We start from the raw sequence: 14,859 nt of genomic DNA, 5'->3' as shown, positions 1-14,859 counted from the left end.
CAGATTTTCACAGATTGACATATTCATCAATACAATATACTGATGCAATTCATAATGTTCACTTGCTGCCTAATATAACCCACCCACTGACAACAAGATAACGAGATTAACAGTGTTATTCACTTCACCTGTCACTGGTCATAATGTTATGGCTGATCGGTGTATATATTACACAGTACTTGGGGATTACAACTCCCATAGTTCAGTGAACAGATGCATCACAGGATGCTTCCCTCCTCAACAGAGTTCTGACCGTGTGTAAACTCTGTCCTACTGTTCACTGAGGCCCTCCTGAGGATTCTCAGACTTGCAGTATGCATGTGTGTGTGTGGGGGGGGGGGGAGTATATTTTTCCACGCTACTGCCTGACACGTCTGAGGTCGAGGCGATGAATGCCAGATTGCTGGGAGATGGCAAGTCACACAGCCCCTAAGACCGCATGCTAAAATCATTCAGTACTACTGTGGTCAAAGGTCAAACCTCTTATTAAGCCCTTAACAGCATCTGCACATTTCCGTACAGCCAGTCTGGACTGTCTGTCAATCTGTTTATCTATCTATCGCCTCTGTCAACACTGGACTGAGTTCTCCAGTTTTAATTGAAGTTATTGAACAGTGCCTGTAATGGGTGGGTGTTGGGGGGCTGTAATTGTGGGTGATATTGACACTTGTGAAGTGTGCGCTGTTCTGTTCTTTATGATTTGGTGGATTGATTGATTAATAAAGGTTAATTTAAAACCGTAAACTTATCTATCTATGTTACATTTTGATAAAGTGTTACAACAACATAAGACAATGCAAACAACAGCTGTACACTGCTGCTGTATGTAAGAGTGTTTAGACCAATTCTTGGCCTTGATGACTGTTTCAGCCTGTTTGACAAATGGCAGGAGGAAAACTTTGGTATTTCTCCTGTGGACCAGTATGCTGTTTGCAGATTGAGTATATAGAAACTGATAGGGAATTGAAATCCATCCAGCTGGGTGATAGTGTATAAACAATTGGTCTCGGACGTCCACAAAACATGTAATAATAATAATCATGTATTCTCTAGTTTTCCTTGCAGGTTTCCTATATCTGCAGATTAATGTGTAAGAACATTAAGTAAAACATTGGCTTTTCTATTTCATCCACATCCAACTACTAAAGGAAAACTACACATGCTTCATTATTATGTTTTAGCTCCAGATTCTAATGAAAAAAAATATGCATAATTAGGAATAGAACACGTTAATGGGACTACAATAAGATATTTTCCCTGTAACACACTACAGATAAAGTCTGTCTTAACAAAATACATTAGTGTTTGTTGGTCAATCGTCAGACCAATGGAAGTAACAGGCAAAGTCTTACACAAACAAACAAACAAACTAACTAACGAGATTCAGTTACATGTGGCACCACATGTCGGCTCTGTCAGATACACCGAAACACATCCATGAATAAAACAAGGTTGAAATTAACTGACATTAAGCACACGTGGGTTTCTCTGAATAATTCAAAAACTAGCAGATGCCAGATTTGAGACTTTGGTGACCATTCCAGAAGAATCAGTTTATTTTTCCTCTCTCTCTCTCTCTCTCTCTCTCTCTCTCTCTCTCTCTCTCTCTCTCTGTCTAGTGAACGGAAAAGGTTATCTGAGGACATCGATTGCTCTTTTTTTGAAGACAACAGGAGACGAGAGCATCAGAAAGGCAGAAGCGACTCTGCAGCTTTAATAGGAACAGAAGGTAGGCAGTTTGGTCACGTCTGCCCTCGCAATGACCCTCCCGTTGACCACTTTGGCCCTTCAACCCTTGGTGTTTGCCCTCGAAGCCGTAGAGAGGGGGAACGAGGTTTTGTTGTGTCAACATCTGTATGCCCAATTAACCCATACATTACCTCTCCTAAATACAGATCTTCTTTTTCCAAACACATATTTTGTATTATTTTTCAAATGTCCATACAACTGCTTTAGAAAATATTGATTATTACTATTATTATTATTGTTATTAATATTATAATACATGTTGGTGTCTATTCTACTTTTTATGAAGATGACAATCTCGAACTTCTAGTTTAATTATTTTGTATTGATTTTAAGCACCAGTAACTAATGATCAATGCACAATGATATGTACCTGCCAAACTGTTGCTAAAACAGACTCATCTAAATAAGGACAGCAAGAAGACGAATGACAAAAAATGTTCCTGAAAATAGTTAACATGTAACAACTCACAAACAAGAACAAGTTAACAACTGTATAATATTGAGAAGATATATGAAGCACTATCCTAAATTCCTTTTACAAACAAGGGGGGGGATGCCACCTCAGACTTTTGTGATTCCAACTGACTTGCAGACACTTACTGTGTAGCATCGGATTTTTTCTGCCTGCAATATGGGGAGAGCAAAGTTATGCCATGGGCTCACCTCATTAATCAAGTGCTCTGCATGCTCAGCCCAGCGGAGTTAGTTTGTATCTGTTTGCGAGATTTTGTTAAATAAGCAATGCACACCAATAATAGTTTCGTAAGAACAGAGCTGAGACAATCGCTATAGGATTAAAAAACAAAAAACACTTAACTAAGCACAAGGTGTAAATAAAATCAACAAATCTGAGATATTGCGTTAATAATAGATGTTAAAAACAACAGATGCTCTATGTACACCTGATTTATTTTTATAACAACAAATGTGTTATTTTATATTTGAATCTGCAAGGAGAGCTGTGTTTTATGTTTGAATTACTTCAACTTTTTTAATACATAAATACCACATTAATTCAATTTATTAATGTACAATATACAGTATATATTGTACTTTTACCTTAAATATATAGTGTGTGTTTGTTAACCTTAGCTTCCATCTGTATAGAGAACCACCATTCTTCCCTTATAGAATAAAAACTAAAACTTTTCAAATAAAACTGGGACTTCTTGGGGAGACATACAAACTTTCAACTAAATTATATTTCCACTGTACATATATGCATTCTTCCTGCTGGTTTAACTACTAAAATGAACCTACTTAGACACCAGGAGTTGAAAGAAGCTATTTACTAAATAAAAACGTGACATGCATAAATTGCCCAGCCATAAGAAAATGTCATCATATATCTATAGCTCCTCCAATGAAAAAACATTGTGTATTCTTCAGTAGTCCTATCAAACAAAGACACAAAGAGAGAGAGAGAGAGAGAGAGAGAGAGAGAGAGAGAGAGAGAACCAATGTGGACCCTCTAGAAGGATCCTTTAATACCTTACTGTATAAATTAAACGTTATATTTTTATTTAATTTTGATGGTTACACAAACAAAATTCAGACACATTTCAAATAAATAACAAGAAACAAACAAAGCAGTAGCTTTTCATGACGAGCAAAAATCGAAGCAAGCAGCGACTTGGCAGCTTTTCAGCAGCATAGATTAAACAAAAGGCATTATATAACGTTGCTATGTATAGCCTAGTGCCTTTTAATCCTCTTAAAGGAGACTGGTCTCTTCCGTACAACTCTGTGAATGCAGATGGGATGCTATAGTACAGGGTGAGAGCAGAGAATGGCGAAGACAAAACAAATGGTCAGATTTAGAATGAAAACCTGAGTTCTGGTTACAATGTCATTTGTAAGACAGAAAAAGAGTTGCAGAATTAGAAACATCCCCAGCATATTCTTCTTCGACTGTACATCTGAGAGAATGGTTCTTGTTCTTTTTTTATAAACACAGTTTTGAAACAGTTAACACTTTACAACCTGGAAGTGTTTCTGAGAGGAAGAGGCTGTATTGTAATTGATGGGCGGATTCCAAATCTGGGGCTTCTGTGACTTTTCACAGACTGGGACAAGCGGCCAAGTTCACCCTCTCTGGCCTACATTGCCCATCTGATAAATAGTGTTGCTTCTGTGTGAATGCCTGTGAGAGAGAGTAACTGTTTTACCCTTTTTATTGTGTGTTTTGTATTTTGGGTGAGAAAGAAAGGTGACATTTTGGAGGTTACATAACAAAATCTATGCTTGTTTATTTGAATCCCTGGGGCTGTAACAAGAAGAAAAAACAAACAATCTGTGGTTGAATGAATGCATGCATGCATTTATGCATGAATGGGTGGAACAGTGCATGCTTGGATGAATGAATAAAAGAATAAATGAAAATACTTTTAAAATGTTGAAATACTCAAAAGCTGTGGAAACCTACTATTAATAATATGAAACCATTATTTGAACTTTCCAATGCAATATTTCAGCATATTAACAAATTAAACATAATCATAGGAGTGTGCAAACACATCATCAGGATGTGCAAAAAATGTTTATAACGTTCATAATTTCGTGTTAGAATAGGAGTAGGAGTAGACATCCGAGTAGTTAGAGCTGAATACCTTTCCTATTCATCTGTGACTGGAATACTTAATAATAATAATAATAATAATAATAATAATAATAATAATAATAATAATAATAATAATAATAATAATATTTTATTCACCGAAATCTACTGCAAGGTAGTAGTGGCCGTAGTAGTAGCAGCAGAGGAAAAAAGCAACAGAAAAACGTACATGAATAAATGACGCTTGCATTGCGGATGCGCGGCGCTTGCCTTTGCCTTGTGCTGATCGGTGCTAATAAATGGCAGCGCCAGTGGGATTAATCGCGGGTGCGCACTGTAACAGAAACAATACAACGCTCGCAAAACTGCCGAGGAGGGGGGTTGGTGTTTCGACCTAGTCTCTTTGGAGAGGTTCTGTCTGCCTTAAACACGGGGGAAAAACCCGTCAAATACTTGCCGAGAGTAAATGGAGCCGTCTGTTGGGCAAACTGGGAGTCACTGTTGATTTATCTGCGAGTGTCTGAGACGCGCATAATTAGCCGGGAAGCCCTTTGTTCCAGACGCCGCAGCAAAACCGCGGCTCGACCAGACAGCAGCAGCCGAGGCGGGCCATTGGGAACCGGGGGCAGCCGTGCGCCCACTCCCCGTTGACACCGCTTTCCGTTCGGGGGTCATGACTTGCTATCCCACGGCGGACGATTTCGACGTGTTTGGTTTTAAATGCCGGTTCGCTCTTATGGCAGTTTCTAAAGGTCTTTTATATGTTTTTTTTAACTGCATTTAAAATACATTACTGCTACTACGACTATCAATTGCAATTGATTGAATTGATACGGTGACAATAAAGACCACATAAATAAAAATAATAATACAAATACATTCTACCAGTACTACTGAGATTCAATATTAATGTTTTTATGAACCTATTTAATAATTTACATTGATCATAGCCTAGCCATAGTTTTATTGCATGTGCAAAACAAAAGATTCAGACACAATCAAATAAGGATTGCTTATGATTATATAAGCTTCTGATTTTAGGATTCGTTTTTGTGTTGGTTCTGCACTGATTTCCTCTTCTTTACTAAGAATTCAAATCATATACTGAATGCTGTAAATGGAAGGTTTGTGTCAAAATGTAGAAATTGCAACTTTACTCTGGATAAAATGTACAACACTTCATAGTTAAAGCATGGCATGTTTCAAACAGTACTTAGGAGTCCCCCATCTGCAGCTGTCAGACACTGTGGAAACTTTTGAGCAGCCACAACAGGACATAGTTAAAAATGAATGACAAACACATACCTACACAGCAAAATTTACAACATCTGGCGATCCCAAGACTTTGAGCAATGCAGTCCCCCTTGGGTTTGACTACAGTCCTATATATATACCCCTAGTAGAGAAAGAGAAGGAGAGGGAAAACTGATATATTTCTAAGAATGTTACAAGCAAGGAGTGATTTTAGCCTAGTTACAATCTATTATCTAAAGAAGATTAAACTTAGTTCTCACTCTGAGTTTAACTATATAATCAATCTCAAGTTTCCTGACTTTGGTTCCATCCCCAATAACAGCACAAATCAAACAAATATATCTAAAAGTTGCACTGGGTGAGGGCAACTGATAATAAATACATACATTAATAATAATAATAATAATAATAATAATAATAATAATAATAATAATAATAATGGCAACCAAAAACACAATCACAGCACCCACATCATCAAAATGCAACTTTAATATTGTCCACGTTTCCATTAACTATCTCATCTTTCCAATAAACACTGTACACAAATGGCTCTAAGAGGTTTAGCTTTTAGATACTAAGTGCACATGCAGTTAACTCCCCAACAATAAAGACATCAAATCACATGGTTTCTCAAAATGACAATACATCCAAACCATTTTGACACAGTGCTTGTCATATCTCTCAGATCTTGGAATGACATTAATGTAAATACTTTTAGCTGGGTCAAAATGGAACTACATCTGCTACTCACTGTGTGTGGGAACAAGTATGGGGACCCAAATTCTCAGTATGTAATTTGCTTGATGCTACCATTACTGTGGCTGCAGTGTTCCAAACAAGCAAGCACTTAGATAGCATTGCATTCTACAAATCTTCAAAAGGATACTTTCTCACAAAATATAATCCCCTTCCAAGCTATTGGATCATGTATTTCAGTCACAATAGGATGCTTACCACCAGACCTAAACAAAACGTGCCAATCCTGACTCCATTGTTTAAGATCAAAACCATTCATAAATTACTGAAAACACAACCTATGCGATACCCAATATACATATATAATTAAACAGAAAGAGAATGCATTCACAAACACAAATTTGAAAAATATCTATACATTAATATAAGGTATATATATGGCAGGACAGCTTAATAATTTTGGTCATGTACAGTATTGCAACTGCTCTTGGAAATACAATACATCATGTACAAGACATAAGATGATATAGTGATTCACAGCATACACTTCCATCTTACTGTATAGTAGAGTTGGCATAGGCTGACCAAACACTACATTTCTGCAACCTGCTCTGCTTTAATTGCCTTTCTGTCATCCATTAGCTAGATTTGCCTCTCCCACTCCCAAAGAGTGCTCTGATTGCTATGCGTATGTGTGGGTGTCTGTGGCAACAACAACAAAAAAAGACGCAAAAGGATTCAAATATTGGCCAGAACAGACATTTTACTGCAGGCACAAAACCTATAACTCAAGTAGAGCAATCAAGAGGAGAATTAGATGGATAATCAGACAGACAGACAGGTAGATGCACAGACAGATTAGAAAAAGATAACACTAAAATGTCACATTATATGCATTCTACTCATGTTCAATAAATAGAATTTAAAATAATTCTGAAATTAATCCAGTTTAAGTAGTAGTAGTAATAGTAGTATTACTACTACTAATCCTACTACTACTAATAATAATATAAATTTCATAATTAACAGTCACATGTTTATTAACAGCCATGTATGTTCATTCTTATTATAAATACGTATAGCTAGACGGCATTATCTACATGCAAACAATAGCCACTGGAATCCATTGAATGTGTGTGAAACCCCCTCCACTCGCCCTACCCACCTCTCTACTGTATCAATCCATTCCCTGATATTAGATACTGGGATTTCTTGAAGCCCCATACTGTTACAGCTTCAATGTACTGATGCTCGCTTTTCCTTTTTTTTTCTCCCCCCGGTTTTTTTTAACACGAAGAGCTTTTCACTACTGAGACTGCATTTTACTACCACGTTATAACCCGAACAAAACACACTGGTGTCAAAATACCCAAAGGTAACCAGCTACTCGTGCAATAAAATAGATAACAACCACAGCAGTAACAATGGCAATCATGCACTACTACTAATACTACTACTGCTACGACTACTACTATTAATAATAATACTAATACTAATACTAATAATAATAATGTCGCTGATAAATATCTAACGTTACATAATCTCTGTATTTAAAATAGGATCCATTTCATTGTTGATCTATGACAGGTAAATGCAAAACTAACAAATCAGACGGGTTGAAAATTAGTCATGCTGCATATGCCAACGGGGTGATTTTCCACTGAAAATACAACCCCAACAGCCCGGCATGAAGGTAAACTAAATACCTAGACTGAAACAAATCAAATACCGATGCTGTCCAACTTTCTGGCCGCCCTGGCGCAGCGCGTTTCTTTGGGGTTAAGAGTACAAGTAGTTCGGTTGTATTTTACCACAAGCCCTGACTTCACGGCTTGTTGTAGCTTCACATCTAGCTACGATTAGCCCCTTCGCCTACAATGAATGTAAATGATCAAGCTGCCAAACTTACCCACCTCCTACTCTGTACATGTTTGCTGCCATCTTCTACACTTGCGGTAACAATAAACACAATCTGATTACCAGATGTTACAGCACATCTATAGCTGCCGGCTCGTCAATGCATCATGCTCGGCCACCGACGTTTCTAGAGAAAGGAGGCCTGCCGAGACTATTTCCTGATCATTATTATGTTTCATTCTCCGTCTCCCTGCCTGTCGGTCTGTGGGAACTGTATGTGTGTCCCTAAGTCTACTCTCGCTTTTTCCTCATGCTGACGTAGGATCCCAAGTCTCTAGCAGTCTTTACCCCGCGTTAACTTAACCCCTCTGTTACCAGTTGCAAATAGTATATATATATATATATATATACTCAAAAAAATTATTGTTCCCTTAATTATTTTAAGCAGTATATATATATATATATAGGAAACCAAACACCCCCTATACGTCTGATATATAGAGTGAAAGGGAAGATACCGTTTTGCCTGTGTGACCCATAGGTCTCCTTATACAATTGTACATTTTTGTATCGCTTATTTTTTTATGTTAAATACGCGGAAACTGTATAGGTTAATTTACACTTTAAAAGGCTCAATGCCCCACTAATATGTCTCCTTGTTTTAAAATATATGCACGTTTGTATGGACTTGCTAAGCAGTATACACTTTTGTTTTTACAGATCTAAAGTTGCCTGCTGATTATTGTTTAGTAAAATCAACAAATCAATAAAAAGTGTTTAGTTCATGCATTTGAAAAGCTGATAGGTACACGTTACAGCCAGCGCTTTTGGGAATACATGTCGGGCTACCTTATATTATTGTGTGTACTGATTATAAAAACTCTGCAGATTTCTCAAAGTTCTTAAATAACGCTGTCCTTAAATAACGGAATCCGCGAATATGGATTTAAATATTGCCTAAGGTCCGTGATACCATCTAAATTATAATTAAAAAGCATGATCTTATCTTCAATTTTGTGTTTATTAACTGCAGAAGGACAATACCACATCGTCTTCTTTCTCATAAAACGACCCGGAGTGAATACGTTTTCACGTCGCTGTATTCAATTACCATCAATTAAACTCATAACAGATTGTATCTATGGCAGCAGTTCCCTTTACTTTTCTTTCTTTTTATTGAAGTCATATAACATTTCAGATCAACTACTTAATGGGTTTTGACAACTTTCTTTCACGTTTTCTGAAAGAAAAAAGTTAATGGCTCTTTAAAACAATGGCATACTTGTCTCTTAATTGCCTCTGTAGTAGTAGCGTTTAATGTACAATCTAAAGACAATCTACATTTTTTTAACCTTTTTGTAACATAGGCTAGCGTGAAGGGGACACTTCAAAAGAATAAGTTTGGTCCATGAAGCACATAATTATTTCACCTATACATTTTTATTCCAATGCAAAAATACGCTTTGATTTCATTGTGTTGTGCCCTTATCCATGTCTTGAATTTTTATTTTATCTCAGAAACATCCCACAACACAGCCAACTTACTTTACAATATTTTAAAAAGAGGATAACTAAAAATCCCTGTTGTGGTTTTTAAAAATAAAAAAGTAAAGGCCTTCATAACAGCAATTATTTCCATGTTTCCACTGATCTCAAGATACTACAGTGTGTGATTTGCGCTTTTCATTGCAATTAATATTTCAGGTTTTTAGAACTTGCCTCTTGCTTTCTGTTGTATTAGGGATGCAGCTTCTAGCTCTGTATGGGTCTATCTGGAACAAATCTCCCAACCCTAAGCCATTCACCAAAGGATCCCGTTTCACACTCAGTCAGAGCACGTTTTTGTCATTTGTTTTTAGAAACACACAATGCCAGAGAAAATAGGTCAGAGACAGGGTCAGAAAGCCAAGTGCCAGTCTGACACCTAAGCACTACAAACTCCCAGTATCACTAGTGTTAATACAACTTAGTAGCTGCTTTACAATGAGTTCATACTTGGCTTGACATTCAAATGATTGACAACCAAGGGACTTTAATGCACAAGGAACATAAGAAGCATACCTAGCATGTGCAGGCATAAAGGGTAATTAAAAGATATGTGACTGACACCACTGGATAGATTTTAAGTGGATGAATAGGCAACTGAAAACTGTGGTTACAGTCAAAAGTATTCACAACTCATAGGTTTCTATGCAGTGCCAGAGGAAGAATGTACACCCCTGTATTAACTATGTTCAATCAATTACAATCCATTTTCACATTTATACTAAATTAATCAGAAAATAACATTGCTACAGATGAAGGGTGTGAAAACTCTCGAACACAACACCAAGCTGCATATTTAGTCTTGTATAACATCCTGAAAATATTGACAAACCCTTTAAATAATGCATATGAAGGTAATTATTAGATTAATGATTCGGAAAATAAACACGTTTTCTCTTTGCATTTCTTTTTAATAATTCCAATAAATAATCACTGACTGAGGCAAAGAATTAAATGAAAGACTAAGTCATAATGTATCCTCTTCATAAGTTACAATGCCAGTCAAGCCGAAAAAGGAATGGTGCCCGTTGCGCCCCCTAGTGGATCTCAGTGAATTTCATGTAGTATCTTCCAATGTATTAATATTGGGTTTGGAAAGACAGGGTCGGGATAAAGGTGTCCTTGCCAGAATCCAAAATTTCAATTTTCCACTTGCCATGTTCTGATCTGGTCAGCTGCACCAAACTCTCTCTCTCACACACACAGTGTAGTCACAGGTATTCACATCCAAACAAACCATGTTATTCGGCGATTCATTTAGTTACACAATAACGTGCTTTGTACACACAAGTCTTTAGGAAATGTCATTGTGTTTATCATATGATTTGGAAAAAATATATTAAATAATCCAAGTTTATGACTACGCATAATACGCCAGTTGTAATCCTTGTGCGTTTAGGAGTGATTTATTTATTGTCCAAAATACATAATAATAATAATAATAATAATAATAATAATAATAATGAGCCCTTATTTTCTATGGCTTTGAGCAGTCTATGTATTGCATACCCCTCCCTCTAATGTAGTCTTACTACAGAGCCTACTGTGTGTGTAGGTGGCTGTATTTCTATGCAAGCAGAGCACACTATACACCGTATGATGTCTCGAACAAGGTATTGTATTGAGTGCTTGACAAGAAGAAAAAATTAATGTAACAGAAACTCCACATTGCCACCCTGCATTTTCTGTTACAAGCCTGTCTACATTCAGCGCCTTTCTCTCAGATCCCTCCGTCGCCATTAGCTGCACAGAGACGGGTTACCAGTTTGGTGCCCTCGATTCACCCTGATCTTTTGTTGTACACGATGGCACAAGCATTAAATAACGACAGCAGACGGGAGGAAGACGGCTTTTCCTAACCCCCCCAAACACACACACACACACACTATCTCCCTCCCTCCCTCCCTCCCTCTCTCTCTCTCTCCCTCTCCCTCTCACTCGTCTTGTATCTGTGTTGCTGTTGTCAGGCGAGAGCGTTACACATTGATGAAGGGGTTTTTGTTTAACGAATCGGGTGCGTGCAATGCTATTTTTTAAGCCAGACGACAAATAACCTAAATGATAAAAATAACACCATTGTGCAAGGCGCGTTTGTGTAAACTTTTGAGTACACTTTGTGCAGCTCACAATGCACCCATGCACCGTTCACCCTATCTGCTTTTGCTTGTTGTTTCCAGCGACATCAATCTGCAAATTGTAGCCCGAATATTTGGTGTAATTCAGCACCTAGTAGTGCCACATTATACAGCGGCAAAGTACAAGAAAACCTGTTTGGTACAAATGGCTCCGTCTGAAAGAATAAAAAGAAAATAAATACATGTTAGCCTATATCTATTTTCTCCTTCAGTCTTCAAACCGATCATATAAAGCTGCACCGGCTGATCATATAACGGTGATGTACAGAGTATTGCTTTTTAGTAAAGCTGAGCTATAAGAGAAATACCTATTTTAAAAAAATGTTATATATAGGCTAGATCATCCGCTTTCTTTAGCCCACCCCCTTTCCAACCCCCGTGCAGTTTTTTTGGAAGCATCCGAACTTACCCACCTCCAACCCTGTACATGTTTGCTGCCATCTTCCACTGTTAAATATATGTATAAAAAATACTGTTATTTTCTCTTTTTGTACAAAAAAAGTCAAATCTTAAAAGCTTCCCAACTTGGGTCCTGTGGCGATCACGAAGTGCAGCGGTTTCTGTCCGTCTTGCTACAATAGACTAATCCGTCCGCAGCATTAAACACCCAACATGATTTTTTTTACATGTTATTTATTTTTTTACGTGTGTCTCTCTGTCCCACTGTCTTCTTTTTTTCTCTCTCTCTCTGACGTCGGAACCATAATCTTCGACAATCTTGAATACTTTAACCCCTTCCAGGCCCGTTTGCATTTACCAACACCCCTCGGCGACTTGCAGAATATTCACAGACGGGATTATTTGGGGAGAATAATGTCATTTGGGGCAGAAACGTGGGGATGATCGGCTTGGCAGGGCTGTTTATGATAGTAATCGAGACTTAAAAAAAAGATGTTTTAAATGTGCATTTGCGTGCCCTTATGTCGTGAAGTTACACCTGGGAAAAAAAAAAACTTTAAATGTTTTTATTTATATTACTTTTGTCTGATGTTTAAACTATCACCTAAAAGAAAATCGCTTAATGCATGAATGTAAAAGTTTATTGGTGAATAATTAAACATAAAATAAATGATCCAGTCACTCTTTTAAGTCACACACACACGCTCTCTTTAAAGTCTATGATTGTGTATTTGATTTTCTGATCTTTAAATAGTTAATAATAATCTTAATTTATGTAGGACACTTATGAGTTTGAGTTCAGATTGGCACTTTTTTAAATGGAAAACAATCTCCAAAAGAGCAATAGTAGTGTATACTATCGTATATGTTTAGGTCGAAACAATATATATATATATATATAGTAAATGCATAAAAAGGCAAACCGGCGAGTTGAGAAATGTTGTGTGTCAGGATTGTGTTCGTGCATGTGAAAAGTGCACACGGGGTTAATTTGAGTCCCGCAGTTTACAGTGACGTCCTTCAGTAGGTGAGGTCACAGCCGCAGACAACATATAAAACAATTTAGGGGGGAAAATCGTCCAAGATGTAAATATGCATTTGCCACTATTGTGCTAAAACCCACTACTTTCGCATCTCCCTCTGCGCCCCAAAAATATCTCCCCATGCAAAGTTAACGAGAGCGCACGATTGCAAACCTTAACAAATAGAACAAAAGACAGCTGAGTTCAGATCCCAAAGCGAGACGGGAAAAAAACTTGTGGAAGAATATGATTACATTTAAACAGTGGTTAACTGGTCCTTTTCTTCATTGGAAGTGGTGCGTTTGTTATCCGTCCGCGCCTATATGGAAATAAAGTAGTCCCCTGCTGGCATGGAGTCAATATCCATCCGGGTATCAATAGAGGAGAGTAAGCGAGAAGCCGATGCATTGAAATCTGCATGGTCTCTATTAAAGGGCGGAGCTAAAGACCATCAGCAAGAGACACACATATACATACACCCCCCCAACCCCCCCACCACCACCACACCACACCACACACACAGAATCACACTTTGCCAGGCATGGTTCATTAAAGTCACAGGAGCTTATTAAGCTAAGAGAGACAAAAAAATGTTTGTATTATTATTATTTTTTTAGCACTAGCAAGGGTTTATCCCATTGTTTTAGATCATACGAGCCTTGGAATCTGTGGTGTGCATGCAAAATGAATTCCACACCTTTGCAGATAATAATAATAATAATGAAAATAATCTGTAAACAGGGCTAAATGGTTCAACTGTTTCCTGTAACAACAAGATATGAAGAAAGCTTATACAGGTTCATGGGAATGTGTCCGCTTTTTAAGTATATATTATAACCTTGTCAAACATCTGTATATTTTTTTTATCTAAAACCAATGCCTGAAAATAGGCAATGAAGGGAAATGATACCATTGGAGTAAAAAGAAAAATAGTTTTTAACTTATTTAAACTGTACCATTATAAGTAGAAAAACATTATATGGTACCTTTGCATATTATTTACTGCTGTTATTTACCCTGGGAATAGACGATCATTCATTCAGTGAGTCAGTCAGTGTGTGGCCCTCCACACTTCTTGCTCAAATCTAAGCTGAAAACCCATCTGTTCTCTTTGGCTTTCCTTCTACCTGCTTCCTTTCATGTAAGTGTGCCGCTATGTGTAGACATAGATGTAGGCTCATTTTCATCAGGGCTGCTTTATACACTTTGTAAGCCAGTTGTTATATTATTATTATTGTTTTAGCTTACTTATTATCTCCTTCTTATAATTCCACTAGCCTGGAATTAAAAACTACCTTGAATGACACAGAGTCTGGTAGTTACGGTCCGTTAGCTTCCTGTCATTTATTTGTGGAACTTGACTGTCTGGTTGCTCCTTCTCTGTATCTTTTAACTTTTTTTTAGTGCTCTGGTACTTTGCCCCGTACTTTGCCCCTTGGACACGGTGCTGAGCATGAATATGGCACTCTGAGAATTACAAACCGATCTGATGACATGACCGAATGAAATGAAACCATGTGCTTTTGTGCATGTGGCTCCACAGCAACACAGAGCATGGTTTTGGTTGGATGTTTTCTTCTTCTTCTAGATGAAATCTAACCAACACAATGATAATGTGACCTCCTTTGTGTTGGTCAATGTTTTG

The 14,859-nt window shown here is 37.4% G+C and overlaps 1 protein-coding gene across 2 annotated transcripts in view; it reads right to left on the bottom strand.

The window, feature by feature from the left end:
- Positions 1 to 12,435, bottom strand: part of LOC136749544 (metastasis-associated protein MTA1) — a 41,933-nt gene extending 29,498 nt beyond the window's left edge. Inside the window, exon 1 of one of the 2 annotated variants that reach the window (XM_066703952.1) lies at positions 12,207 to 12,435. In XM_066703952.1, coding sequence (XP_066560049.1) covers positions 12,207 to 12,234 — 28 coding nt within the window. In that variant the 5' untranslated portion in view covers positions 12,235 to 12,435. Of the gene's footprint in view, positions 1 to 8,169; positions 8,395 to 12,206 lie in introns of those variants that run through there. The other variant, XM_066703951.1, reaches the window with a different exon arrangement.
- Positions 12,436 to 14,859: the final 2,424 nt, after the last annotated feature.

Source organism: Amia ocellicauda, chromosome 5 (genome assembly GCF_036373705.1).
Source record: "Amia ocellicauda isolate fAmiCal2 chromosome 5, fAmiCal2.hap1, whole genome shotgun sequence".
Lineage (NCBI taxonomy): Eukaryota > Metazoa > Chordata > Actinopteri > Amiiformes > Amiidae > Amia > Amia ocellicauda.
This window is presented reverse-complemented; position numbering and strand designations above follow the sequence as displayed.